Source organism: Juglans regia, unplaced genomic scaffold, assembly GCF_001411555.2.
Source record: "Juglans regia cultivar Chandler unplaced genomic scaffold, Walnut 2.0 Scaffold_731, whole genome shotgun sequence".
Lineage (NCBI taxonomy): Eukaryota > Viridiplantae > Streptophyta > Magnoliopsida > Fagales > Juglandaceae > Juglans > Juglans regia.
The window spans coordinates 27,245-54,919 of NW_023362206.1; the positions used below are offsets into that span (position 1 = coordinate 27,245).

Sequence of the window (27,675 nt, forward strand, 5' to 3'; positions counted from 1 at the left end):
AATAAATGAAGTAATACACAATAAAATAATCAAAACAAATAAAATAACCCAACACAAAATAAAACAAATAAAATAAAATAACATACAATAAAATAAATAAACAAACAAAGTAGTATACGATGAAATAAATAAAACCAATAAACAATTTCAATTTACAACTTTTAAAATTTTCTGGTACTGCACCTGTGGGACATGTGGTTTTACCCAGAGCCGAACTGCTCTGATACCACCTGTGACGCCCCGACTCCCATGTACAAAAAAAATACGGGAATCGTAACGTCGGGATGATGACAACACGGTCACGCATCCCAACAAAAGTGCCAAATGTGTGTGTACATGCAACAGTGTACAATAAACAACGCAACGGATAGATATAAATAAGTCAACTAAGTACCAGAATTTTAAATACAAATTTTCAAAACAAAGCATCTTTAAAAAAAGTTATACAGTCATCCCAAATAAAATATATACAAGTCTCAAACCAGAATACGAGTGATCCCAATCACTCCTCGGGCGGAGTCGAATCCTCAGGCTCACCCTCATCCTCCTTTGCATCAAATCTGCGTTACCAAAGAATGGTACCACAGGTAAATATAAACCAAACAACCACGGGTTAAAAACATATTGGTGCAACTAACATGCATGCATATGATGAAATATGCGTCAGATCCAAAAATATCTATTTTCGGAAAAAATATCATTTTCTCCGAAAATAGATATTTTTCAACACACGCCAAAATCTCATTTTGGCCCAAAAATAATAGTCCGTCATTTTTCCAGAAAATGACCCAAATCAATAAAACATCATTTTCACAAAAAATGAATCACATAAAATCCTTTTATTCAACACATGCTATTTTCCCAGAAAATAGCCCATTAATCCATTAACCATATGCACTATGATCTCCCATAGGGATCATCCGCAAGTCCTAACTACGTAGCGATGCTCAGTTCCGCGCCCAGCGCATTCGTGGCCAAGCACCCACTACGCAATGAGCAATACCCAGTTCCGCGCCCAGGGCGTTCGTGGCCAAGCATCCTCTAGCCCCCACCAGCAGAGGGGCCACGGAGTCGGCACGAGACCATCTCGTCTGATCCCGTTGTCGCCCAGCGACAACCCAGGGGACGTCACTCAGTATTATTCCGCTCCCAAGTGACCAGAGGAGCTCCACTGAGATAATGCCCTATCTCGGCTTGGGGTCGTGATACACACGCACCCAACATCCTTTAACACATGAAAACCCAGTTTTCAATAAACACATGAACATGAATGCATATACACAAAAAATTAGTTTCCTTTACAAACATGATCATGCGTGCATTATGCCATGTATATGAACAACACCATACCAACAACCAACATTTCACAATACCAACCAAACACACAACTCCGTCCACAATCCATCCGACCCCCGAACTCCTCAGACTCAGTCCGGCATGTCCAACCAGATCACAATAATATGAGTTAGTGCAAAAATATATTTAAATCACGATAGTTCTTTGGAAAAATACTTACAGTGCTATAATATAATTTTCGAAGGATCCTGGAGGTGCAAGAAGTGGTGGCTCAGCAACGTAACAGTGTAAAATACACTGTGGCCATGGGTCTCAAAAACCCACTTTTGAATGGAGACAAATCAAGACCCGAAATTGATAAGGTAGGACTTAGAGATGTCAGTGAAGCTAGTAGTGGTGGTGGTTTGCAGTGGGTGGCGGCGTAGAGGGTGGTTTTAGGCCAAAAATGTCGAAATCGAAGATGGAGATAGATAGGCTTCACCGGTCGTAGATCGGAGCTAAGGATGGGTGCATTGGGTAGCTGGGAGGTCGAGGATGAAGTGGTGAAGAAATGGTGGCCGGAGGTGGCGCAACGGCGGCGCTGGAATGAAGAGAAGGCCGCGGCTTTGGGCAGTTCGTGGAAGCTAACGGCGGCGCGAGGGAGGCTGAGGTTGGAAGGGTGTGATCGCCGGCCGGAGGGGAATAGGTTAGGCTGGGCGGTGAGGGCCACGGCGGCTCGGCGGCGGTGGGATGGGAGAGGCGACGCGGACGCACGGGGAAGGGGAGAGAAGGAGGTCGCGCGCGGGAAGGAAAAGCAGGGGAAGAAAGGAAAGAAAGAGGAAAGAAAAAGAGGAAAAGAAAAGTGGAGAAAAGAAATGAGGTCCAATCTTCACATCTTGAGTCACAAAAAATGATCCAACGAAAATGATTTCAAAACAGCAAGTTAAATAAAATAATCTAAATGTAGTGGTTAAATGAAAATAAAATAATTAAACACAACAATAAACTAATTTAAAAAGAAAAACAATTTAAATACATAACAATAATTAAATAATAAGGAAACATATCAAATTTAATTTCCACTGTTTAAAGATCATAAAATAAACCATCTAAAAATATCTAATAATTTTAAAACAAGAGAATAAATTTTTGAATTATTAAAAATAATCATTCAATAAAAATACACTAAAATATGGGGTGTTACAGTTCTTGTTATTTGGAATCCGCACAAACAGTATTTAATAGACCATCTAGAAACCCTGATGATTCTAGGGGGGAGGTTGTTGATATTCATCTTGATATGAAGTCATTGACTTAGGCACATCGATATATCCTCTTCAATGTCGATGATTTTATTCAATTTTGCAAGTGAGTATTCCATTAATAAATTTTTAATATGTACTACTCAATTTTTTTTTTTTTTTAAATTTGTTGGTGTAATTATAAGATTCATTTCTAATACCATGTAAGTGTATAGGATCCATATGGAAATGCTAAGGATGACATTCAAGCAAAATGAATTATCGGAGCACAATCTACAAAAGAAGCATTGAGACGAATTTTGTGAATAGTTTCGGGACTATGTAAGTTCTACATTGCATTTACTAGTACATCACACATACATATAACTCACATTACATTTAGTTCATTATAGTCACTCTAATAGATTTTGCTATAAATAAATTCTCAGGTTGTGAATATGGATGATACTCGAAGAAATGAGTTAGGTCAAAAAATTGAATTACATTCTAAAGGGCTTGTACAGATAGCAAGAGAATTTAAATGAATTGTTGTAAATGGCACCAAGTTTAGCACAAAAAATTCTAAAAATGGGAGAACAACTCAAAATAGTGGGGTCAGTGTATGTACAGAAGATGGATCTACTTGGTACGGCGTGCTAACACGCTTAATTGAGGTGCATTATTATGATGGATCTCGATACATACTATCTAAGTGTGACTGGGCAGATATGTCTCATGGTAGAGGTTACAAGGAGGACAACTTTGGTTTTAGTCTTGTGAATTTCTCTCGTCTAATACATACTGGGGAGCGTATTACTGATGATCCATTCGTATTGTCGTCGCAAATTTCTCAAGTATTTTACGTTGCCAATGACAGAGAACCAAACTGGGTTGTTGTAGTCATGGCAAAACCAAGAGATACAAATGACATCAGTCAAGAAGAAATGACAGATGATGAAGATGAATACATACTCAATGAGCGAAATAACCCCAAAATTGATGATATTATTGATGTAGCCACTGATGATGTTGTGTGGGTTCGGAATGACATAGAAGGAATAACAGTCGATCTCACTTGATCATTAAAAATGGAATCCAAACTTGATGCATTAATATTAATGCATCCACTGGTATATTTTTTGTCACTAAGTTTGCATTTGTAGTATTGAATTGCAACAACGCTAATTTTTTTTTTTATATATTTCTGTTGCATTTTTTTTTAAACATTAATTTTTTGGACAGGTAGAATGGCACCAAAAAAGAAGACAAAGACTCTAAAATCACTATTGAACAACAATTCATCCACAGCTTTACCATTATCATCAACACAATATTTTCTCCATCCTTGAGGAAAAGAGCAGGCATCTACACTAGCTCAACCTGCATCACAACCACCTAGATCTACACTTGGAGCAAGGGGTTCAGGGCTCGTTGAGAGTGAGCAAGCATCTCCTACCATTGATGAGCAGGCCTCACAACCACCTGGATTTGCACATGGACAAGCTCGACAAGCTACATTCACACAAAGTGTTGAACATACATCATCTTCCATTGAACCCTCATCACAGTCATCTGCACCCACACATGGAGGATGCCAGCCATCCACTTTCACACAAGAAGGGCCGCCACCATCCTCCTCTACTCAAGAAGGGGGACACTCACATATAGAGGACCACAATGACTACGTTGACCCTGAAGATCGCCATGTCACCATCATTGGTAAATTTAACTTTGTCAATCCTATTAATAATTTAAAAGAACTAGCAATCTCTTATACAAATTCATATGCAGATGTTAATGGCAACAAAAAGGAACGGATATTAAACTCCATCAATAATATATGCCACTTACCAAAAGATGAATTAATTGAGATGGATCTCAATGCCATGTGTCATCCCATGATTTTAAAATCTTCAAAGGTGAGAAGATTTGCTAGAAAATTGGTGAGGGGTTGACAATTGGTACCAATTAATTTCTCAGATTGGAGGTTGGTGCCTCAACATTTTAAAGATACAATGTGGGACATTATTAAGGTATTCAATTAAAATTATAAGGTTTTGAATTATAATTTATTTAATGTTTGAAAACTACTTCATATGACACTAATATTGTTGACATTTGGTATTGAATGTAGTCTAAATTTATGGTTCCCAATGATAAGGTTGAGGGGTTCCACTCATTTATAGAAATGGATATGGGGAAGAAATGGAAAGATTATAAGCACGAGTTGAAGAAGACGTTGCTTAAAGCAAATGATACCTCTGCTGCAACAATTATGGCAAGGGCAGATCCCGATAAGGTTAACTTGAGCCAATTGGCAGATTTAGCAATGACTTGGTTTGATGAAAAATGGAAGGTAACATTTAATATTTTCTTATAAGGTTTTGAAATATGTTACAAGTTATACTCACAAAAATGATGTCACAAACAAAATGGCCAAATCTAAAAAAACAAGGAATCTCGTGGAAAGTAAAAGGTGGTTCACAGTACAGGCTCTAAAAGCTATACCCGATATGCTAGTGAGTGGGTATGTAATTTTATGTCTTTAGTATTCGTTTGCTTTTGTTTTCTCATGTATTTTTTTATCTACTTTCCTATATATGTTTGAACTCTTCAAGTAATTTACAGGAAAAAAAGACAGGCGCCTTGCCAAGTCAAGCACAATTATTTGTAAATACCCACAAACGTAAGAATGGCACACATTTGAACAATAAAACGGAAAAAATAGTGGTGTGTCTGATTTATGCATTTACTATTTCTTTTCCATCTTATAAATGGGCCTTAATAAGCATATTCATGTATTCTCTTTATGATTTTCTATAGACTGAAATGGAGGAGCTCCTTACCCAAGACCCCACCTCCAGACTAGGGGGTACTGGAGGGACCATGACTTGGGCTACTAATGATATTTATTCCAAGGTCATGGGCCCAGAATGTCATGAGCGAGTGCGTGGTTTAGGTTTTGGGCAAACCACAAAAAAGGGGTGCAGCATGCATTCAACATCTACATCAACATCCACTGACATTAGCCAAATTGCCAATATGCAATCGGTGATGGAGATGATGCAGAACGAGTTAACTGTGTTCAAAAACATGATTATGGCTACATTCAAGCACAAGTTACTAAAAAAAGTAGTTTCATATGAACTAGCTTCAGTTTTATTTATTATAAGTAATTTTATGCATTTATCTTTTGTAACGCCCCGTCCCCGAGGGTCCGGAGAGTTAACTCATATACCCTGATAATCAACTCTAACAAGGCTAGAGTACTTCCAAATTCAAGAATATATATTTTCCTAAACCTCAAATCAAACGTAAATACTTCAATTAAATAAACCATATAAACTCATCTATCCAATTTTCAATCCAGCAACTCAAATAAAAACAACTCTTCTTCATGTTTCAAATAACAAACTAGAAATAGTGAAACATTAACATAAGTCTCCATAAACCGTCTAAATCCATTGAAGCAAACTTAAGAAATATAAATAACTTCCAACATCAACACTAATACCACGAGATACCCAACAACCATTCACTGTTAATCTTCTCCATAAACTCTAATACTGATCCTCAGCTGAACCATCAATGTCATCTGAAATATTATGGAGATAAGGGGGTGAGTTATCAACAACTCAGTAAGCAGAGAGCATATACTAGCATGTAAACATGAGCATTTATAACATTTGATAAGCAGAACAAAACATTTACTTTCAGAATGCAGAAACAAAACTTTGTACAAAAGCATTAGAGCGAAATTTCTAGAAAAATAAACTTATTCCAAAAAGAAAATCCGTTGGCATTTCCAAACTGAAACATTATAATTAAATCATCTCTTAGCATCACATCAGGACAATACCATGTTTAACCCTCGTGGTAGGGTTATAAACCACCATTATACCCGTGGCTGGGCCATATTCCATGTTTCACCCCCGTAGTAGGGTTATAAACCAGCTGGGCCATATTCCATGTTTCACCCCCGTGGTAGGGTTATAAACCACCATTATACCCGTGGCTGGGCCTTAACAGAAACAGAACGAATTTCATCGAAAATCCGGTTACACACATATACAGAATCAGAACTCCATGCCAAGATTTTCAGATGACATATCATATCAAAACAAATCACTAAAAGCTTCAGATCATTTCACATGTTCGAGATAAACATAAACAAAGTATTCTCATTTGTTCATAACAAAACTTTTAGAATTCCTTATTCGCTTTTTTACATAGTTCAGAAATAAAGTACACAAAACTAGCTCATGTCTACACCAGTCATGACAGAAAAACACTTTCTCTTATATAGAACTTATGCATATGCAGAATAAACATCTGAGGTTATTTTCAGATCATCTCTTTCAAAAGAAAATAAACACATTTATTCTCAAATTCAACCTCCTTTTATTTAATTTATGCAAAACTAGTATATGAACCCCGCTTACCTGGACTTCTTAACTTTTCAGAATTTTCCTCAAAAATGTCGAGTCGACTATAAATCGTCACCTATAAAAATAATCACACAATTTCCGTAAGTTTTCAATCAATCACGGATTTCCATATTTAAGCCTAAGCTTCTAAAATAATCTATCTTAATTTCTCAAAACTTAAAACCCTCATAATCCCAAAATATATCACCACTTCCTAAACAAATCACCAATATCCACCATGACCAACGTCAAACTCAAAACACCAATATTTAAATCCGAAACAGTCAACAAATTTCATAGCATAAACTAGGGCTGTAGACCGATGGGTTCGGTGTCAGTTTCGGTGCAAAACCGAGACACCACCGACGTCTGCTATGGGTCGGTTGAACCGGCCGAAACCGATGGTTTGGGGATAAAAAACCGATCATATCGGTCTCGACGTGCGTCGGCGCGGTCTTCGGTCCACCGTCGGCGTCTTCTGTGAAGGAGGAGGAACTGAGGAAGAGTGAAGAACTGTCTCGCCGTCGCTGCCATGGAAGAAGAAGAGAGTTGCAGAGGGTAGAGAGAAAGAAGATGACGCGGGGAAGAAGAGGGGCCTGGGGGGGTTATTAATTCATCTTAAAACGGCGCCGTTTGGCTTTTAAGCCAAACGGTGCCGTTCTATTTTAATTTTTTTTTAACTTTCAAGCTTTAAAACGGCGCCGTTTCACTTATAATAAGTGAAACGGCGCCGTTTTATATACATATATTAAAAAATATATATAAATAGACCGGATCAGCCGGTTCAGCGGTTTTCCAGGGGTTCAAACCAACGCCGAACCGCCGATATCGGTTTTCCTTCCATTTCTCTCGACCGCCGACTGGTTCTTTGCCGGTTCCGGCCGGTTCCGTGCTCCGGCAGTCGGTCTGATCGGTTCACGGTCGGTTCCGGCGGTTCCTGTACAGCCCTAGCATAAACCAATCACACAAACAACTCCATCATCCACTCCAACCGACCCCCTTACTCCTCGGACTCAGTCTGGCACAACCAACCAATTCACAATAAATATGAGTTAGCGCGAAAATACATTTAAATCCCAAAAGTTCTTCGAGAAAAATACTTACAATGCTATAATATAATTTTTGAAAGATCACGGAAGTGCTAGAAATGGCAACGCAGCAACAAAACAGTGCGAAATGCACTGTGGCCGTGGGTCTCAAAAACCCACTTTTGAACGGGTGCAAACGAAGACCCAAAATTGATAGGGTAGGGCTTAGGGATGTCGATGAAGCTAGTGGTGGTGGTGGTTGGCAGTGGATAGCGGCGTGGGCGGCGGTTTAAGGCCAAAATGCTCAAATCGGAGATGGAGATAGATGGGGCTTCACCGGTGATAGATCGGAGCCAAGGATGGGTGCACTAGGTTGCTAGGAGGTCGATGATGAAGTGGTGAAGAGATGGTGGACGGAGGTGGTGCGACGGCGGCGCAGCGGCGCAAGGAGTGCCGCGGATTGGTGTGGTGCGTGGGGGCTAATGGTGGCGCGAGGAGGGCTGAAATTGGAGGGGTGAGGTCGCCGGCCGGTGGGGAGCACGATGGGGTGGGCGGTGTCTCGCACGGCGGCGCGACGGCGGCGGGCTAGGTGAGGAACGGTTGCACGGCGAGAGAGAGAGAGAGAGAGAGAGAGAGAGAGAGAGAGAGAGACGTCCGCGCGGGAAGGGAAACCAGGGGAGAAAAAGAAAAGAAAGAAAAGAAATGAGGTCCAAAACTCATAACTTGGGTCACAAAATTCCAACAAAAAATTATTTCAACACCACAGTTTTAAATAAAATAAATTTAAATACAGTGACTAAGTAAAATAAAATAATTAAATCCAACAATACAATAATTTTTAAAACCTACAAACTAATTTAAATTAAGAGAATTTAAATGCATAACAATTATGAATATTAAGGAAACATGTCAAATTTAATTTTCACAAATTAAAAAAAATCATAAAAAAATAAACCCACTAAAATCTGAAAATTTAAAACAAGATAATCAAATTTTAAATTAATAACAAATAATCATTCAATAAAAAAAAATACACTAAAAAAAATACGGGGTGTTACATCTTTGATATCATCATTGAATGTTGTATGCAGATTGAATGGAGAAATCCTTTGGAAGGAATATCTCCAAATGAACTTCAGAAATTACTCGCACCAAATCAATCAGGTGATATTTATGTTGTGCAACATAATTGAGAAAAAACATTACCTGCAATTAATATGTCAACTTTAATGTTGATCTAGATTATTTTATATGATATAAATGAGTTCGTGCTAAGAATTTCTTATTGAATGTTTGCATATTATTTTGTAGGTACCGTTCATAATGAGAATGGAGAAAATAGGAATTACGATGCAGAGGACCACAATGAAAATGAAGAAGAAGTGGAAGAGGATGATGATGATACTGATGCTGATAACGAGGGAGATGACATGGCTGATGATGATGGATATGATTGATTTCTAAAAGTTTTCAATTGACGTTTATTGAATTTTTGCATTTGAATTCTTTACTGATTTAAAATATATTATTGATTAGTGTTTAGATCTTCCCAACTACTATTGAATTTTTTACAGTGCAGCAACTATTAATTTTGTTTACATCTTCATATCCATATTTTTACTTAATTAATATGATTTGATTTTAAACTTATTTCGTACAAATAAGGTAAGGTCTATCAAGACGAATGGATCTTTTAAAAAAGAAACAATCACCTTATTTTTTTCCTTTTTTTACAATTTTTCCTTAGCCATTACTATTTTTAAAATCACCATAAATCTCACTACACTCACACACAAAAAATGTAAAAATGAACTTTAAGTGAAGTAAGAATAATCCCGTAAAAATGAAGATGAACAATTCCTTTAAAATTTACATTTAAAGTTAAAAATGAGTGCATAATTGATAGTGATGATGATTACAAATGTAATTGTGTAGTACGTATAAGTTACAAAGTTATTGTATAAATTATACTACAATATGAAAAGTTGACAGATATACGAAATTAAGTAGTGTGTGTGTGTGTATCGTATTAGAGTATTGGTATTTGAATGCTTTTACATCACACATAATCTACATAGCATAATTTGATTTGTAAGACTCAAGTTTTAAAATTTATTTTCTTAATCAAATTATGCCATATAGATGGTTATGTGGTATAAATCTTTCAAATAGAATTTTCTTATTGTATTATCAATAAGAGTAAAGTATTAAGTTAATAGTTAAATTATAGTTATAAAAGGAATAGTATTAAACTTATATGCTCTAATCGATATAGTTCACGTTGCTTGAAATTGAAAATTCTTGTGTATATGCTATAATTAATGGAAAATGATACTATGCCGCCTGAGTTTGCCCCCCCAATTTGAATGCTAATATATATATATATATATATATATTTAAAAAAATTCTTAATAGTTAAAGAAGTAACTATTAGTGAATTGATGTATTTAAAAAAATAAATATATTTAAAAATGCTTAAAAAAAAGAAAAAATTTAAAAAGTGCAAAAGTACAAGGAACACACCTAGCGATACACACTGGGCGGCATAGTAACACTGTCTATAATTGGAACATGGTTGTGGAACTACTAATTAATTATAGTATAAGCAATTAAGTATCATGATCTAACTATTAATTATAATTACTCTAAGACATAAACTAGTATATATGATGGTATAAGTTATTTTTAAATATGTCATGAAAGAACATGTAGCAATTACTTTATGATATACACTAGTACATATTCTAGTTTTAAGTATATGTAAAATTGATTAATAATTTGTGATACTATAAATATTATGACATAATTACTAATGCTTCTACAAGCTGTATAGTTGAAAATAAGTTATATACTTCAATATAAATATATGCTATATATATAATTACTATATAAATTAATTCTATAGAGTTAATACCTACTTTAGATTTGAATAATCTATACCGCACCAATTACACACTTAAACCGATACTTCAATTTTGCCTGTTTCGGTCCTGTTCAATTCGATTTTTCTAGTTGTAGTTTAGTATTAGTGGATTATATAGTGATATAGTATTAGTATAAATAACAATATATTTAATAATATATAGTAATATCATATAGTGATATAGTATTTGATTATGTATGTTAGTGATAATATGCTAGTAATAATATGCTAATGTATGTGTATGATATCAATTTGTATATCATATACCTCCCGCGTAAATCACCTTCAACCTAAGAACCAACTGCCATCGCTGAGCTTCCAGATTAAAAAATTATATTAAATGTTATATTAAGGTTTATAAGATTAATTTTATGTTATATTAAATATTATATTAATTTTATGATCAAATATTCAACTTTAAGATTAAGAAATTATAAGATTAATTATAAAAATTATGTATAATATAAAAAATCATATAAAACATATTTTATATAATATTATAAATTAAAATATATATATATGAACCGATCTGGTGTTACAAAATGGAAAAGTGAAATCAGACCGTTTCGACCGGTTCTGAAAAAAATGAAACCAATACTGGGCCGAACCAATTTTGAATAGGACTGAATCCATCGGTTCGGTCTGGTTCTCTAGTTTACCGGTTTCTTTTTTCCTACCTAGACCCAATAAAAAGTTAAAAAGAAAAGAAAAATTTAAAAACTCATTATTCTATTTTATGTATTTTTTTAATCATTTTCTCATGTTTTACAAAGTTTTTTATCACGAGTGTTTTTTATTGGTGTTGATCAAATATACTTTTTGTGGTCCATCAAATATAAAGAGATTACACAAAAATAATTTCAAAAATTGACTTGGTTTTATGTGATCTGTCATATATACTTTACAATTTATCGAGTCACATCAAATTATAAAATTACTCTTGTATAATCTCTTTATGATTAGAATATTTTTTATTTTTTATTATAACTTTTTCATATTTTACAGATAAATATTTGCAATATATATATTAAAAAAAATAAGTGCGACATACTTTAGTTTTAAAAGTTAGCGGCAAGTAGAGTCTAGTGCTAATTTTCCTTAGCTAATTTTCACCTTGGCGCCAGATACTGGCTCCGACCACAATTTCAATATTCATTTGATTTTTAAATGCATTTCAAAGGTGGGGGCGTGCGGCAATAGTGGAGATGGGAAGGTTGTTGGGCGGTTCAAGCACTACGAGCATAAATATAGCGGTGCAAAACAGCCTAGAATGGGGCCGTCCAATGTTCTTCTAAAACCCAAGAAGCACCGACGAAGAACTTTGAAGAAGTGAAAAGCTTCGTCAATGGCGTACTTGCTCTCCGTAAGCTTCTCTTTGCCTCTCCTCTCTCTATAATCCACAAATCCAACTTCAGGTAAAAAAGTTAATACTCTTTAGTATCGAAGCACTCTTTCAAAAGTTCCTCTCTTAAACCCTTGTTTGGTTGCTGAGAAAATGTCAGGAAAGAAAACTTTCGAGTCTTCAAGGAAAAAATAAAAGAAAGTACAAACTTTTCAATGTCTTCGAGAGGTAAAAGGCTTGTTTGCCTGAAAAAGAATTCAGCCAAGTTACAACTACATTACTATGCTAGGTTGGGTTTTTTTTTTCCCCTTGAAACTGATGTAAAACAAACATACTCAAAATTTTTCCTTTGTATTTTCTTCACATTTTCTCGGGAGCCGAACTGGTGGAAAGAATGAGAACCGACTCATTCGGATGGTGTATTTATTTCTGGGCTCTTTTCTAATATGCTTATTTTAGTACCCAGTGGATTGATAATTGTGGTCGCTGCCCACGTCAAATTTCTCTACACTCCGTGGTCACGTTTGTTTGACAGAGTGCTTTTTTTTTGGACATTGTAAAATTGTGCACATGATGAAGGCTGGAAAGCTATTCATCGTGGGCTTGGCAAGATAGGAGAAAACTAGGGCTGAAGGAAAAGTTCTCGAAGAAGCTAAAATGATCAACAAGTCCCTCTCGGCTCTTGGGAATGTCATAAATGATCAACATCTTGTTTCATGTTTCCAAGCTTACTAGTATTCTACATGATGCACTTGTTGGTTTCCTAGCCTTCCCATCATACCAGTATCAACTTGTAGTTAATATCCAATCTTGTTTGTAATCTTGCAGGGTGGGGACTCCAGAACTGCTTTGTTGTGTTGTTGCTTACCGAGCCGTTCAAATGCATCTGAGAACCTGCTAAGTTCTCTTTAGCATATTTTTTATGTCTTTATATGGGCAACTGTTTCTAGAATGAGCTTTGTTTCATATAGTTGAGGGAAAGAATGGATAACAGAGAGAGCACGATTATTATGGAAAAAGATGTGCTTATCCATCCAAAACAAGGGCCATATGGGACTTGTTAATTTAGGATTATGATTGAGCAGCTCATGCTCATTCTCTGTCCTTGTTATGGTCAACCCATACACAATATTACCAACACCTCTCAAATGATAACTTCCAAGTTTTAAACCAAAACCATAGGCTTTGCTTTTGTTTATGTATTGATCATCAACCAGTAAATCTATTTTACATCGAAACTAATCTTTTTGAGCATTTAACTATATTCTTGATATGTTGAACTGCGAAATCATATATCCACATGTTATATATATATATATATATAGCCCCAAACTTTTCTTGCTTGGCATTACCATGCAATGCTTAAATTAGCAAATCCACAAACCAAACGCCAGGCTGAATAAACTCAGCTTTGTCTGACGACTTGCTTTCCCTCAACAGCATGAGCAAGACGGGACTAATTAGATGGGCCAAGTGGTGGGTGGTACAATCTTTTAAATCTACATAAGTTGTATACAACGACAAAGTAGTCATTAGGCTTGCATAAGTTGTATACATCTCATATCCTTTTGCTTATAACTCTCTCCCTCATTAAAGCCTTCTCTTTATTTCTGGAGCAGGTAGAATGGGTTGAAGACCAGCAAAATGTAACCTCCAGATTAAAAATATGCCATATCCCCTTTTTGGAGTGGAACGTGTAAAGAGTTGCAAGTTGGTCAGACCCAACCGCAAGGTCTCCCTTTTTTGGGGATTGTGGTATTCTATTTGGATTACTAGAGTATGAATCATTCTTTTGTATTACATTTTGGAAATTAGATAGTTTCATTGTATACAGGAAATTTATAGTTTATGTATTACTTGGAGAATCACCTGTTTAGGCCTTACTTTTTCTTATAGTTGTTTATTTTTTCTTGACAACAAAAGGAAGAGGCCGATAATACTTTTTATTAGTTTAGAAAGAGTTTTTTTTTTTTTTTTTCACAAAGAGGTGAAATAAATAAAATTATTTATGTTTGTGGGTGCCTATTTTTGTGCATTTGTAAATTTTGTAGATGATATATTGTAAATTTAAATTGGTCAATTACCAATATTTATAAGTGCCGATCATACAATATCTAAAATGTTGGGATTGAAATTTATCGGCATTTGAAAAAGTCGGTAAAATAATGCTTAATTACTGGCATTTGTAAGCGTCGATAATGCAGTCTCCAAATGCTGGGACCAAAGAAATTTATTCGCACATGTAGACGTCAAAAAAATAAAACTATATTTATTCATGGGTATCGAAAAATAAATAATCGACTAACTACTTCTTTTTCGACATATGTAAGAGCCAGTAAAACATTCTAGAACGTCGGGAGTATAAACATTTGTCGACGCTTATAGACGTCGATAAAATAAACTACCTCGGTTGGTGGGTGCCTATTTTGGTGCTAACAAAATAACTACCCAATTATTGGCATTTTTAAATGCCGATAACATTCTTCAAAATGTCAATACCAAAATAATTTACAGGCGCTTATAGACGTTAGTAAAATCAAGAATGATTATCGGCATTTGTAAGCGTTGGTAACATTATCTACAAAATGCAAGTACAAAAAAAATTTACCAACGTTTATAGACGTCAGTAAAATAAAAAATGATTACTGACATTTGTAAGCGCCGGCAACACAGTCCACCAAACGTCGGGTGAAACAAATATTAACGGCACTTATAGACGCCGGTGAAAATAAATGTTGGGGAGGAACTGGTTGATTGCCGGCATTTGAAAATGTCAGCAACATAATAAACAAAACGCCGGTAACCAAAAATGGGATGGTGGCGTTTACATAAACGCTGGCAAATAATATTCCCTACCCTTAAGTGCGGGCGCATGGGTCGTGCCAATAAACAAACGCTGATAAAAACATTACCGGCAGTTATTGTCCAATTGCCGACGTTTATGGGGCGTTGGCAAACTGCCCTTTTTTTGTAGTGTGTGCTCTTAGATATAGTCTCGTACTACTGGCTAAGAATTAAGATAGGGAAATTTTGGTTTCTAAAGATTTGGTCTTTGATTTTTGAAGGTAATCCTTATCAATGACATATATCATTAATCTCTTTAAGTGCAATTTTTGGTAGATGATTACATGAGCCCAATTTTGCTAAAACTCACTTCTTCTTTACTAATTCATTAATTTTCTTTAATCATTCTTGGCAATGCAATGTCCGCCGTAGGATGTCAACATCTATAGCAATATATAATTTTGGAAACACGAAGCTTCTCTCTTGAGGAGCTGTGCCATCCTTTCTCTAACTTGCAAATTCTGAAATTTTAAAGGTCTAAATTCAACTCTAATCATCTCAATATTATATTCCAACTGATAAATTTAGGGCTACATGCTACCTCAATCTAGTTGATTGTGTAACTGTTTACATTTTTGCAAAACTGAAAACGGTACCTATCTGGTTTAGACTTTTCCTCATGAGTTCTCATGATGTTTGCAGACATTGCAGCAATCTCTGGACTCGGGAAAATCTCTACCATTTCCTGATGGCGTCCTTATAAATGGTCAGGCTGAGAATACCTATAGTGGTGACCAAGGTCATCCTCAATAATTAATTGAATATATTCTTGATTCACTGAATTAGCTCTTAGCCAGATTTGATTTCTCTAAGTAAATCTTATCTAGGCTCTTATGGAAGATGTTTTACTCACATCTATTTGCTTGTTGATCTTCCAGGAAAAGTCCTTATGTTCAGGATCTCAAATGTGGGCTTGGCAATCTCATTGAATTTCAGGATTCAGGGCCACAAATTGAAGTTAGTTGAGGTTGAAGACTGGCTCTTACCATTGTTGTGCCTGTCATGCCCTTTTTGGCATTTCTTGGATTTTTCAAGTCTTTTGTGATTTTATAGTGTAGAAGAAGAATATTATCATCATATGGCTTATTATAATATACAGATATTACATATATGGATCTCTAATATGCATAGTTTGGGTATAGTTCATCAGGGTTAATCTTGTGGATTTTTATTATTATTATTTTGTGAAATATCTTTTCCGGCGATTAAAATTCGCCGGAATTGTTTTTTGCAAATTAAAATTATATCGCCGGAGATACCTTTACCGGTGATTTTGTGGAATTTGCGGCGAATATAAGTCACTGCAAATAGTTTTACAGCGATTTAAGTTGTTCGTTGGAATATAGCTTATTATTAACGACAATTAATAAACTTTTAACAACGACTATAATTCGCCTCAAAAGTTTTCCCGGCGATTAAATAGACAAACGAAATGGGTATTTGCAGCATTTTATTTGGAATTTGCGTCGAAAAAAAATCGCTGGAAAATATAACATTTTTCGCAACTATTTTTGGCTTCCATTGGGGTAGATCAGAAACGGAGGGATAATATCGGCGAACATGCAGCGATTTTTAAATTGCTGGGAAAAGTCAATGACGGCGATTTACGGACTTTTCCCAAGGAAAATAATCGTTGGGAAAAGTCACTTCTCTTGTAGTGTAGATTTATCTATTTTATCGGTTTAGTATAATCATCTTTTAAACTAGAGATTGTGGTTTTGGAAATGGAGGTATTCTTCTTTTCCTAGCTCCCTGTTGACGTTAGGTTTGAAAGCTAGTGTAACTTTGAGGATTTATTTTTTGTTTGTGCTTTTGCAGACTAACAGTAATTTTGATGCTAAACCCATGGTCATGCTTAGATGCAACTATCCAGGTTAGTTAGAAAAAAGCTACACATCTTCCTACTATTCACACAACTTCCCACACACCACATTTTTTTTTAATTTTTTTAATTTTTTCTTTTATCAAATATTTAATATATGAATAAAGAATAGAAAAATTGAATTAATTTAATAAGAATAAATTCAAAAAAAATTTTAAAAATATTAAAAAATTAAAAAAATGTAGTGTGTGGAGATTGGAGAGGTTGTGTAGCATTGCTCGGTTAGTTAAGTTGATTTATTGCCAACGCAGATTCACATCTGTCTACATGATTCACATCTATCATTATTGTGATGTATTAGAACTGAATCTCAGTCCCTGTTTTGTTTGCTTAATTTTTGTATTTTCTTTTCAATTATACCTACATCCAACTTACACCAACTTCAATCTTAAGCTGCTACTTGTATGTGGCCTTCTATATACTTTCTAGCTTATTGGGTTGTTAGTTCTGGCAATTTAAATTGTTGTTCTATACACAAAAACCCTCCAAGATACTAATGAATTCTGATATTTAAGAACAATGGAAGAAATTCTATCCAGGTTAGTTAGAAAAAATCTACACATCTTCCTACTATTCACACAACTTCCCACACACCACATTTTTTTTTAATTTTTATTATTTTTTTTATCAAATATTTAATATATGAATAAAGAATAGAAAAATTGAATTAATTTAATAAGAATAAATTCAAAAAAAAATTTACAAATATTAAAAAATTAAAAAAATGTGGTGTGTGAAGATTGGAGAGGTTGTGTAGCATTGCTCGGTTAGTTAAGTTGATTTATTGCCAACGCATATTCACATCTGTCTACATGATTCACATCTATCATTATTGTGATGTATTAGAATTGAATCTCAGTCCTTGTTTTGTTTGCTTAATTTTTGTATTTTCTTTTCAATTATACCTGCATCCAACTTACACCAACTTCAATCTTAAGCTGCTACTTGTATGTGGTCTTCTATATACTTTCTAGTTTATTGGGTTGTTAGTTCTGGCAATTTAAATTGTTGTTCTATACACAAAAACCCTCCAAGATACTAATGAATTCTGATATTTAAGAACAATGGAAGAAATTGGAGCATCATCTTGCTGACATAGCATTGTTTCTTACAGTAACTACTCTTTTACTAAACTAAGCCTTAGTTGATCACTTTATTCGTAGATTTAGGGCTCGTTTGTTTTCGCAGATGAGATGAGATAAGATGAGTTGAGATTAAAGTTAAAAAGTTGAATAAAATATTGTTAGAATATATTTTTTAATATTATTTTTATTTTGGGATTTGAAAAAGTTGAATTGTTTATTTTATTTTGTATTAGAAGTTGGGAAAGTTGTAATGATTAGATGAGATAAGATGATATGAAATGTTTTCTGAAAACAAAAGAGTTAAGTGATTTTCTAGTGGGCCTCAGAGTCGGCTCTTTTGGCATGATATTATAATTCAGTCTTTAGATTTTCAGATTTTCAGAATTAAAACAACAATCAATGTGAGGGGTTAGTGCACTATTTAGGTGAATTAATTTTATGTTACAGTTATATATACATATATTATTTATAAGGGTCTCTCATATATTATATTGCTTGGGTATAGTTGTTTGATATAGGAATGTGATTGTGTCTCCATTAAGTGTGTAGGATCATAGGTCTTTAAAGGAACCAACAAAGCTTTTTGAGGACATGGAAGTCGCAGGGCTTCATACCAACTGGGATATTTAAGCACTTGATAGGCTATTCATTTGCATTTGGTTATTCGTTTAAGCATTTGACATGAGTCCTTTTTTTTTTCCTTTTATGTTTTTAGGTCTTACATGTTTGCCCTCCAGAAAAGGAGCTGCCTCTCAAATACAAAGATATTCTTTCATTTTGTTTGCTGGAGGCTTGGAGATTGGGTGTATGCTTAATGGATCATATGTTGAATAGATCTCTTCATTAGCGGCAATTTATTACATATTTGCAATGACTATAAATCACCGCAAATATGTTTTCCCAACAATTTAATAGGCAAACCGTACATTTATGGTGAGAAAAATCATTGAAAGAAGTTATTAATTACGGCAATTTTTTATATTTGTTGGGTTAAAACGGAAGTGAGCAAAGGGCATTCAGCGATTTTTAATTACTGGGAATACTCAAATGCGGCTATTTTAGTACTTATTGAGGGAAAAATCGAAATCTTTCAATTTCACATTCTTGATACTTATCCAAAACCTCTATTATGTCTTTTAGGTGGTTTTTTATATTTATATTTGTACGTTGATGAGGTGTGCGCTTACCATATGAGCGCCCAACAATGTGTCCCGATGCAGAGGAACTAATTTGAACCTGTCAACTTGTAGCCCACAATCCCACACACCCCTAAATTCATAAACAAAAGAATTTCTTTTAGACAAAATTTTTCAAAATAAACTGAAGAAGAATAAAAGTTATCCGATCGAATGCTATCTATCATTTACTATTATCAGAACAGATTCCTCCTCTTTGATGGTAACACTGAGACAATAGAGCATACAGCTTGCGTTAAAGTGAACGCCAACGTGAGAATAGCAGCAATGGTGGCAACTACTTTCCAAGGAGTGCGAAAATGATCATGTTTCAAGATAGCCTTCCAACGATTCCAATTGCTATCATAGAATTCAACTATATCTCTACAAAGACGGCGATACTCAGGATTCATGGATGAATATTGGACATTTGTGCCTAAATTATTGATAAAAGTTGCATTGTCGTACTCTCCCATCCCATTAACAAGTATGTTCTTTTCAGCAAGTAAAGCCACATCTTTGCCTGTATCAATAAGGAAATCCAACAAGAGAAAATAATCAGTAATATATGCTTGTGTTGGATAGTGACATTGCTCCAAAGCCATGAGGTTTCGAGCAAATATCTCCGTGGTATTGTCAATAGTAAAGCGTGGGATTTCCAACACTCCGCCTTCATGATATTTTAAGTTAAGGTAGCACTGGCTTTCACTCTTCTTAAAGGTCAATCCTGCCTCAGCCAGCTTCGTTGCACAGTATATTTTCTCAACCCTACTGTCAGGTTGTCTTTCTAATAGAGTTTCGGGTGGAGGTAGATAAAAGATTCGGATCAAATCAACAAAATGAATTATTCGATTGAACTGATCGGAATCAGAAGGCTTATTTTGAGTGTTGAGAAAGCCAAAGTAGAGAAAGGCAACCTCAATGAAGGGACGGTAAATTCTATGAGTAACCAAAACAAGCTGATATAAATCCTTAAGAATAAAGAAAGGAAGTTGATTTTCAAGTAACAGAAAGTCCAACTGCATCCTAGCAGTTATCCATGGCTTTATAACTGTTCTATCCTCATCTGTCCATTGCACTGGGAACATGTCTCTCAAGAAATACTCAATAATGAAGGCCGCATCAAGGAGTATCATCTTCACAAACTCATCGCTGTCAAGTTCGATGGTTTCTGCATAACATTGACGAATTGCTTCTTCCGAGCCTTTTACAATTCTTACTAAATTCTCCGGGTTTGTTTTGGCTCGTCTCATAAAATCGTCGAGATATCTCACTTTATACTTTTCCAGGATTTGGAATTTTTTGTTGCCGTGATGAAAGGGGCCTATGGAAATAACTTGTGGGGTATAGGCTTCTTCATTCAATTTGCGCAAGTGATGTGGAACCTTGAAGATACAACATTCTCCTTGTAAGTGACGCCTCGAACTTTCTAACAGTTGTGTTATTCTAATTACCAAATGTTCCCCTTGATCTGCTGAAGCATTTTGATCATTTCGTTGAAAATATGTACCATATGATTGCCCCATAAATCTACAAACTTCCCTTAAAAAATTAAACCCCTGATGAAAAACACAAATATTAATATTGTCATGGGCTAGCTAGCATTTAGAAATATGGGTTGGAATTAATATAGTTCCCAATATTATACTGCATGCATTGAGTATTTTCTAAATGTAATCGAGTGTTAATACTTATCAAATAATTTAAGGACTAATGCGAGGAGACAGGGTTATGTATAATATCTCAAGTGATTAGGCAAATTATAATAATATATATAATGAAAAAATTTTCTCACAAGTCACTATTCACTATCTCATACCCGATACTTTATGAAAAAACACTCTCGCATCCTATAACAAGTTATAGTCGTGGGTTGTGTAATGTAAACAGTGTCTTATTTGTAGCAAAACTCATATCTTATAATCTTGAAAACGTTGAATAAGAACATTGTGAAAGAAAGAAAACGGGGATAATCTAGGCCAAAATCTTACGCCATTCGCTTTTAACAGTGGGAAGTGCAACGACTATAAATATATATTGGTATATATGTTATGTTAAATGACTGCGCGCAAGGAAGACAAAGAAACTGAGAGATCAGATTAATGGTAGAAACAACGTACAGAATGAGAGGAAGAGATGATTGGACCTGCGGCTCGTATGAAAAACTGTGAAAGCTTCCGCGCTGCCGACGTGAAAGGAAATTGTGTTGATCGATACTGCCTCGTAATTGCAAATCAGATCTGCTTTGTTCCTCCCTGATAACAAGAGTACTGATGCTTTCTTTCTATAGAAATTAAGCATCTCTCTCGCACACGCAAACGCACATAAGCTTTATATTTTCTTAAATAAAAGTGACTTCTTCTGATCAATACCCTTTCTTTAAAGCGTGAGGAATTATTTGCTTAATAACTTCTCTTCTAAATACACTTTTAATAAAAAAATTCAACCACTTTTTACTTCTATCTGTTTGTGGGGTCATTAAAAGGTAAGCAGTGCTGTGATCATGAACTTTCCTTTCCGTCTCAAAATGTGTGTTTTTCTTTATGCTTTTATATTCGAAAAGGCTAATTACAAAGTGAACGTGGCCGGCAGAGAAAAACTTTTCTCTCCTCTGTCATGTGCAGAGCACAAGTTTGATTGATGGAATCATGGAATATTGGAAATCTTTCATCTTAAGAAAATAAAATAATTATAAAAAAAATGCTTTATGTATGGTCAGGTATTTAATTACCATCACATAAATAATTCTTCGCGATAAGTATAGACGGAAACATTTTCACAATTTGGTATGAAATATTAGAGTGAAATTTTCAAAAAAGTAAATTTATTTTCAAAAAGAAAATCTTTTGACATATCTAAACTGAAACATTATATTCATAACATCACATCGGGACAAATACCATGTTTAATCCCCGTGGTAAGGTTATAAACCACCATTATATCCGTGGTTGGGCCGTATACCATGTTTCACCCCGTGATAGGGTTATGAACCACTATTATACCAGTGGCTGGGCCGTATACCATGTTTCACCCCGTATGGTAGGGTTATGAACCACCATTATACCCGTGGCTGAGCCATATACCATATTTCACCCCGTGGTAGGGTTATAAACCACCATTATACCCGTGGCTGGGCCTTAACAAAAACAGAACGGAACATCTTCGGAATCAAAAACAGAATCAGAACTTCATGCTAAAGTTTTTAAATGACACATCATATCAAAACAAAATACTGAATAGCTTCAGATCATTTCACATGTTAGAAATAAATAGAAACCAAAACATCTTCATTTATTCATAGCAAAAGCTTTTAAATTTCATATTCGCTCTTTTTGCATAATTCAGAAACAGAATGCACAAAATTAGCTCATATATACACTAGTCATGACAGAAAATACTTTCTCTTATACATAATTTATGCATATGCAGAATAAACATCTGAGGTCATTTTCAGATTTCTTTTCAAAAACAAACATGCTTATTTTCAAAGTCAACCATGTTTCCTTTCTTTTATGCAAAACTAGTATATGAACCCCGCTTACCTGGACTTTTTAGCCTTTCAAAAATTTCCTCAATAATGTCGAATAAATATTAATCGTCACCTATAAAAAAAATCACGTAATTCTCGTAAACTTGAAATCGAACATGTATTTCAATATTTAAGCCTAAGCTGCTAAAATAACCTATTTTTATTCCTCAAAAACCTAAATTCTCAATTCCTACAAATATCATCACTTCCCAAATTCCTCAATATCCAACTTAATCTCTTACTAAAGTATTAAAATTTAACTCAATTACTAATGAGGTCTAACTATAAAATATAAACTAAATAACATAATTATATCAAAATCATTATAAGTAGAAAAATCATAATTTGGTTAAATCAAAAAAATATTTTGTACTTACTGTTTACATTAAAAATCCATATTTAAAAATATATATATATATATATATATTATACTCTCATAAAATGAGCACTAGACTTATAAATATAAAACTCACCTGAAGGGATGTTTTAGGAAATAAAATGGGAAGTTAAGAAAAAATCATAGACAAAGTTTCTAAAACAGGAAACAATCAGCCATAACATACGTAACAACTAAGCTCACCGAGAGAGAGATGGATCAACTGCGATAGGGACTCGGAGCTGGACGTCGATGGAGATGAACAGTTGAGATGAAATCGCCGACGAGCTTGGAGGCAGAGCACTTAGAGAGAGAGGGTGATGAGGGACAAACCATGTGATGAGAGGAAGAGACTCTGAAAGTGGTGAGAGAGATCGGGGAGGAGACCGTGGGCACGGCGTGACCTTATTGAGCGAGAGCGGCGGCTTGGGGTGGCGTGAGGTGCCAGGCGGCACTTTCTGTGCCGTGTGGTGATGACGGGGTGGGCTTAGCGACGTGGCTCATGGTGAGAAACAATTCCCTTGTCTCGATGGTATAAAACAGAGGTGGCTTTCGTGGGTTCACTGCTGGGTCACAATGGTGGCGTATGGCAGCATTGTGGAGGAGGATGCAGCGGCTTGACCTCCTTGGGAAGCTACAATTTCTGTGTGATGGTTGAGTAAAACCGTAAGGGTGCAGGTTGGTTGCGTGGTGAATGGTGGGGCTTTAGCTTCGGTGATGGTCGCTAAACGTAAAGTAGCAAGGTGATTCTCATGGCTGGTTGTTGAGGGGCGTAGATGAGGTGGATGGTGGTGCAAGTTGGCTTTTGGCTGTGCGTGGGTGCCGCACACCATTGTTGATGGTTGAGGTTTCACGTGGAGATAGAGGCTGGGCAGTGGGATATCACACGGTCGTGGTCTTGAGTGGATGAAAACGGGGCTGCGGTGGATGTTTTTGGGTCACGGCGATGGAGTACAACACGATGGGGTTTTGTGCTATGGCTGGCGACAGTAACAATTATGGGCAGTTTCTCCATGCAGTAGAGGAATACAAGCATGTATATATAAAACAAAGAATAAAAACCTAGCAACAAGGGAAAGAGAGATGTATGTGCATGGACTATGGGAGTGGAAATCGTGCGTGGTGGGGGTTAAAAAAAATTGACGTTGGTTCATACGGTTTGGGTTTTGAGGTGATCGGGTTGGGCACATTTCAAGTATTTGGGTCATGACCTGGTTAATACAAAAATAACAAATAGATTTTTCCCGAATTTTGGATCTTGAATTAAGCTCTAAAATACTCTTACTCTTCCCACAAATTTTTCACCCAAAACAAAAGATTTCACCTAATCCAAAAAATATTTAAAGCTTTTTACTTAATAAACAAGCCTAATAAATATTCGATATCCATCAAAATAAAATAAAATAAATATTGGATCTGGGTGTTATAATCATTAAAAATATTTATTTAATCATTAAGTAAAAAGAGATATTAAAAAAATTATAACAAGACCGAGACCGAAAACTGTGAGAGTAGCTTTACTCATCTGTTTGTGGTCATTAAAAGGTAAGCAGTGCTTGTCTTCCCATGTGAATGTAGATGTAATATTATAATTGATTACAGAATATTGTAGTGCTGTGATCGTCAACTTTCCTTCCCGTCTCAAAATGTGTGTTTTTCTTTATGCTTTTATATTCGAAAAGATTAATTACACAGTAAACGTGGCCGGCAGCGAAAAACTTTTCTCTCCTCTGTCATGTGCAGAGCACAAATTTGATTGATGGAATCATGGAATATTGGAAATCTTTCATCCTAAGAAAATAAAATAATTATAAAAAAATGCTTTATGTATGGTCAGCTATTTAATTACCATCACATAAATATTAATTCTTCGCGATAAGTATAGACTATAGACGCGTCTTTCTTTTAATATATTTAATCCGCATCTTTATTCTCTTAGATCAACGCGTCTTTATTGTTTGATGGTAAAGATGAACGTGTCAATGTAATTACAGCGAAAGCAATGAAATTCCTAAAATATTGAAGCCCTAGCTAGCTGAAATATTATGTTTTCCAAAAATTTCATACTAATCCCAAAGTTATAATCTTTAGAAAATATTACATAGTGGTTGCCTGCCATCACCTATATAAATATATATATATATATATATATATATATATATATATATATCTCACAGCTCATAGGCCGGTGGCCGGACCATCCGAAAATGGAGCAGTCTAGCAGCAACCGTAATGCCAATAGGGCCATATTGGCATTAAGGTTGCGGCTAGAGTACGAATGCTGCCATGAGGGTGGTCAGACCATAAACTTTATTTTTTAAAAACTTAAGCCAAAATTAGAATAGTTACAACTCTATTTTTGTAAAAACTGGTTATTTCTCATTTTGATAAATTGTTATTTTCATGAAATAATTATTCATTTTTATGAGAATGTACCCAATTAACAAAAAATAGCTCTGTTCTACCAACCAAACACATATTAAGCAAATGGTTTATATTTTTTTCTAACATTTATGTACATGATTACTCCCCGTCCTTGCGCGCAAGTATATATCTTTCGTGTGCTCTTTCACGTGCATAACACTAAACAAAAGATATATTTATCTTTATGGGATGGATGATGCTAGACCCTCAGATCAGACGGTGTAGAAGATTAAGTAGAAGATATTGTGGCCGAAAATCAGGAAGATTCAAACCATCTACCAGTGCCGATTGATATCAATGCTACAAATAATGGATGAGGAAGCCGTGATCCTGTAGTTTTGATTTTGGTTTCCATAACTGACAAATTCAAATTCAAATGTAATTAAGTACTGCTGGATCGAAGTTAGCATAAGATTGTAAATATTTATCTATATATACACTATGTAATTTGCCGATGTTATCTATCCAAAAATCACTACAACATAATTTGTCTTTTGTGACAGAGGAAACTGTCACCTAAAATAACCATAACGTCACTAAAGATATTTGGTGACGGTTTCAAACCATCACCATGATCGTCAGCTAATGTGCATCACAAAAAATAATTGGTGATAGTTTACTACTGTTGAACTGTCACTAAAAATATTTTTAGCGACGGTTGGAGGTGTTCCATTTGGTGTAACGTTCGAACATTCCCTTTTTTGTAACGGTTGAGATCTATCACAGAAAGTAACGTTCGAACATCCAATCTAATGTGCAAATGTCAACCCGACCGATTAACGTTCGAATGTTAGAAGTTGACGTTTGTTAATTATAGTTCGAATGTATCATATTTACGTTCGAACGTTTATACATCTGAACGTTAACAGCAATAAATGTTCGACTCTTTGTTTGAACGTTAACGGACCATTGTTCGAACGTAAGGGGTATAACGTTCGGACGTTGGTTCGAATGTTAACGAAGAAGCGTTTGAACGCAAGTGGTACGCTTGGAGGTTTGTTCGAATGTTAATCATTTAAACATTCGAACGTTTTGTTCATTTGAGAGTGAGTACGTTCGAACGTTGAGTCGTAGGTTCAAATGTTATGTTATAATTTTGTGTAATTACGTTCGAACGTTGGTTCGAATGTGAACCGATGTTCAAACTTTTTTATTTACATTCGAATGTATAGATTAGAAATACTAATTTCATAAAATTAAAAAACATACCAATTGTATTATATTACACACCATCAATTTACAACTAACAATGTCTTATAAAGTTTCAAAATTAGATATTAAAATTAGTTATATACATTGATAAAATTTATTTCTTCTTCTTTCCTCACCCACCATGATTCTGTTTCAACGCCATAACACGCTCCATTTGCACCATCATCTCTCATTGCATTTGCTCTTAGACTTCACTACGTATTCTTTCCTCTTTGACTCTCTGTTGGTCCTGCAAATGCATCTCTAAATGAGACTGTCACTCTAAGAAAGACTCTAGCTCTTGCTGTCTCGACCTCATATACTCATTCTCGTGCCGTGTAGCTTCTAAATCTTTGGTAGGATTATTAATTTGTGAAATCAATGAGGTTGAGGAAGATGGACATCTATGCTTGAAAGATCCCAAACCTCTTGCCATACTACACTGCGGCCTGGGCACTTGCGTGAATATGTTTATGTCACTAGGAGAAGATTCCCTAGAAGCTAACTGCATCTCTATCATTTTTCCTGTAATTTGAAAGAAACACATAATAAGTAACGTACTAAAAGAAATACAAATAAAAAATAAATTATTCACATGTTGCATAATTTATTTAATAAAATTAACACCGCTTAACATAATAATCTGCAGCGGCAGGATCTATCCACTCACTATGCTCATTAGTGTAAGTAGCAGCATAGACATGAATGAGAGAAAAGTTTTCAGGATCATCACGTTTCTAGCAAAGCAACATTAGAAATTTTAAAAAGATAATATTAGTACTTAAATAAAATAATATCAGAAAAATAATTGAATTCTATAATTTTTTAATTACCATTTTTTTAGCAAGACAGTGAAATGACATTAAACCGGCACGATGATGGACAATCAAAGCGGATCTATTCTGTGCATTTGTAGAATGAATATAAATGTAA

The 27,675-nt window shown here is 35.0% G+C and overlaps 1 protein-coding gene across 2 annotated transcripts; it reads right to left on the reverse strand.

Moving 5' to 3' along the window:
* Positions 1–19,305: 19,305 nt before the first annotated feature.
* On the reverse strand, positions 19,306–21,578 carry LOC118346310 (UPF0481 protein At3g47200-like). 2 transcript variants are annotated; one of them, XM_035687194.1, is made up of 2 exons: positions 21,369–21,578; positions 19,306–20,781 (listed from the first exon to the last, which is right to left on the reverse strand). In XM_035687194.1, exon 2 carries the CDS (start codon positions 20,746–20,748, stop codon positions 19,420–19,422), a length of 1,329 nt encoding a protein of 442 aa, XP_035543087.1. In that variant the 5' UTR covers positions 20,749–20,781; positions 21,369–21,578; the 3' UTR covers positions 19,306–19,419. The 2 variants fall into 2 exon arrangements, with proteins under 2 accessions (XP_035543087.1, XP_035543086.1); XM_035687193.1 differs by having other exon boundaries at positions 21,343–21,578.
* Positions 21,579–27,675: the final 6,097 nt, after the last annotated feature.